Raw genomic sequence first — 3,804 nt, forward strand, 5'->3', positions numbered from 1 at the left:
AGAAATAATAAAAATATTTATTTCCAAAACAATAAAAATTTTTAAGATTTTCGAATCATTCGAAAATGATTCGAATTTGTTACTATATATATATATTTATAATATGAATTTAAAATGATTTAAAATATTTATTAATATTTCTATCTATATATTAATATTTTCATCTCATTACTAATTTATATGTCATTATTAATTTCGCTTGTATCTGTAGTTATATATAACTATATATAATTTATTTATAATTTTCTCATAAAATTTAATTTTAATACTATATTAACTATAATTGTTTTTTATATCTATGGTTTTTCATATTGTACATTTGAGGTACAAACAATAATATCATAGATATCTGTCACTAACATCGATTAATTATTGCATTCTAAAATAAATGAAGTGTAATCGTATTTTCATAAATTTTTTGTCCATTATTTATTACTATCACAATACATGTGATTTATTTTGCTTTTATATTCGATCTCTTTGATTTTGGCGCTTTATTCTTAGTTTCTTCTTCTAGTTTCGCAGAATAATAATATTGTTATCATTTGGTGTCTGATTAAATGGTCTACTCCAGAATGTTGATATTGATTTCTTCTAATTCTGTGTGCTTCGTCTTGTTTCTTAAAGATATTAAAAAGTATAAAAAAAAATTAAAAGAATAAAAAATATTATGATTGTTGAATATTAAAAAAAGTGTATAATAGTTAGAAAAGATTCTATGTGAAGTGAACACCGCATCAATAAAAAATGATTTATATAATTTTTTTAAATGCAATTAATACCATTTCGTTTTTAAAATTAAAAGTTTCATTATTAATGAATTGTAATATTAAAATTTAATTTTTTCAATAAAATTGTTTTATTATATTTCTCATTTTTTATTCTTTTTTCTTTTTCAAAATAAAAATAATGTTTTTATATATATGTCATTATAGAGCGATATATAAGAGAATTCGAATTAGTTACACTTTGAAAGATTGCGAAAAACAATCATTTAAAATAAATGCATGATTTTTATATGTTATTTAGCATTACAGAATAATGATATTTTAATAGTGGAACTTCAATTGGATCATCATTGGAGATAGATGATAATGGATAAATCAGCTTTCTGTTTAATTTATATTGGTATTTATTCTATTATATAGTTGGTAATATAAAAATTCTTAGAACTAAATCAAAACATCGGAAGTTAAGAGTTTTTAAAAACATATGATTAAATTTCTATAAAGATGCATTGCACATCACAATTGTTTTATAATTCATTTGTGATAATACTTTATTTATATTATTATAAAATATTTTATATCTTATAATTTCATACTTACATTTGATTTTCTTTTCACCCATTATTAATATTATAATCTTATTGTGCGTTAAATCGATAACATTGGAAATGACACAAGAATGATAATGGGGGCTTTTTTGGATTGTGTGACGCAAATTTATATTAAATGATAGTGAATAGATATTAAGTTATTTATCTTATATCTTATTTATGTGAAAATCTGAGTATAATTATAAATCATATTTTATAATAATTTCAAAACATTAAAATGTATGACAGTTTAACCTAATTTAATAATTTTATTGTGACATTTTTATTAACCTAATTATTATTTATTAATTTATTTTTTATTCATAGAATGTTTTTTTTTAAAATGTAATTTTTTAAGAAGAATTTATTTTGTTTATGTATTAGAAAAATTATATTATTAGAAAAATTTTTCTGATTATGAAATTGTATTTTCACTTTTACTAATTTTATTACTACAATATGAATGACATGGAACAATTAGAAAATACAGATAATGGAAAATGTAGTTCTTATTATGCCTTATTAGTTGCATTTAAAACTATGAATGAACGTTGTCGACAATTAGAAACAAGATTAGCAACTGTTGAAGAAGAGAATATGTGTTTAAGACTTGAATGTGGAAAAGATGAATCTGCAATGATTATAAAAATTAATGATAATAATGAAAAAACTATTGTGCAAAGTTTAAAGGTTTCCATAATATATATGATGATATATAAGTATATTTTATATTTTAATGTATATTAATTTATAGGAAAAGATAGAAGAACTTAAAAAACAAAAATCTCAACTTACTCATCAAGTTTTTATGGTAGCAGCAGAAAATCGCCAATTATGGAACAGATTAAGTAAATTAACAAAAACTAATAAATCTTTAGGAAGTCAATTGACAAAAATCTCTGATACGCTTAAACAACATTCTCCAGTACAAGCATCAGACATTGTCTCTTATAGTTTTCGAGATATTTTTAATTCTAAAGAAGATAACAATCAACAATGTACATTAGTTACAAACAATGGTTTGTTATTAAATATAATTTATTTAAATTTTAAATTTCAATTAAATTATTATAAAAAATTATTATATAAATTTATATATTAAATTATATAATATTCTAATATATATATTCTAATATATAATATTTTAATATAATTTCAATACAGGTAAGAAAGAACAAAGCTTAGAGGAAATATCACTTAGACTTATAAATAGTATTATGTTGGAAAAATCAGATCTTGAACAGCAATATGCAGAGGTAATTGTAAAAAATAATAAAATGAATTAAATTTTATATATTTTAATTATTTCTATTTTATAATTATTTATCTAGATGGTTGAAATTCAAAATAATACTGAATTAGATTTACGAAATATTGGTTTTACTTATCCAGAAGACTCAGATACAGATTTAGAATTATTAAAACAACATGATATTAGATTGTCGCAAATGAAAAACAGTTTATTAACACAACAAATAAAATTAAAAAGAGCATTGCAAAATTTCAAAAAAAAGAAAGAAGGTAAGTAAATAATATTAAAAAATAAAATTATTCTAAAAAAGTTAATTTTAAATATAATTATAGGATTAATGTGTAATAATTGTCGTACAAATGCAAATAAAAAAATGTGTCAAGCAAGTACTCAGTTCAATTTTAATGAAAATATTAAAGAACATAGTGCAACTCAAACCAGTCTTCAAACTTCGAGTTTATCTTCAGAAAAATGTTCTAATTCAGCAGATAATACAGATCAAGACAATAAAATTTGCCCATTATGTGGAATGTTTTATGGAAGAACTACTACATTTGCAGATTTCCATGAACATGTTTTAAGTCATTTTAATAAAGATCTATCTGTAGATGATTTTGAAATTCTTCATTAATGAAAATAGAGGTTATGAACAGCATCTTGATTTTCTAAAATTTTGTCGTTATAATATTTTATTTTAAAACCAAGTGATAAATGTAAATATTATGTATTATTATGAAAAATGTATTAATCTTAATAGAATTGAAAATGTTTTTCATTATTGAATTTTATAAACTGTTGATTCAGAAAAGATTTAATATCAAGGAAATAAATATCATATATAAGAAATCATATATAAAAATGATTCAATACAAAAATAGTAAATAATTAATATTATTATACTTATTTTTATGTTGATCAATTACAAAAAAAAAAAATATAATAAGAAATTATATAAGAATAATATAAAAACATTTATAATTACAACATTTATAAATATTTTAATATTTCATTTATATGAATTTAAAGAATAAACAAATAATCAGCATATAACATCTTAAAATGATTCCAATTATAATTTTATAATTTTTGATTAATAATTTTTGTTATTTTATATTTTAATCTTATATTTTTTGTCCAATTAATGGAGTTCATATGAAAGAATTTCAGAAAATATTTTTATAAAATACAGAATGATATATTCTAAATATTATAAATTTAGAAATAATTTTATAAA

General features: G+C 19.5%; 2 protein-coding genes across 2 annotated transcripts in view; one reads left to right on the forward strand and one right to left on the reverse strand.

Moving 5' to 3' along the window:
- Positions 1-500: 500 nt before the first annotated feature.
- LOC116186615 (39S ribosomal protein L32, mitochondrial) overlaps positions 501-3,804 on the reverse strand; it is a 5,517-nt gene continuing 2,213 nt past the window's right edge. The window contains exon 4 of the mRNA XM_031514485.1: positions 501-620. Coding sequence (XP_031370345.1) covers positions 501-620 — 120 coding nt within the window. The remainder of the gene's footprint in view (positions 621-3,804) is intronic.
- On the forward strand, positions 1,131-3,324 carry LOC102673965 (protein spindle-F). Its single transcript, XM_006624261.2, has 5 exons — positions 1,131-2,008; positions 2,073-2,337; positions 2,483-2,574; positions 2,650-2,839; positions 2,903-3,324. Exons 1-5 carry the CDS (start codon positions 1,778-1,780, stop codon positions 3,199-3,201), a joined length of 1,077 nt encoding a protein of 358 aa, XP_006624324.1. The 5' UTR covers positions 1,131-1,777; the 3' UTR covers positions 3,202-3,324.

This window comes from Apis dorsata, unplaced genomic scaffold (assembly GCF_000469605.1).
Source record: "Apis dorsata unplaced genomic scaffold, Apis dorsata 1.3 scaffold_1024, whole genome shotgun sequence".
NCBI lineage: Eukaryota > Metazoa > Arthropoda > Insecta > Hymenoptera > Apidae > Apis > Apis dorsata.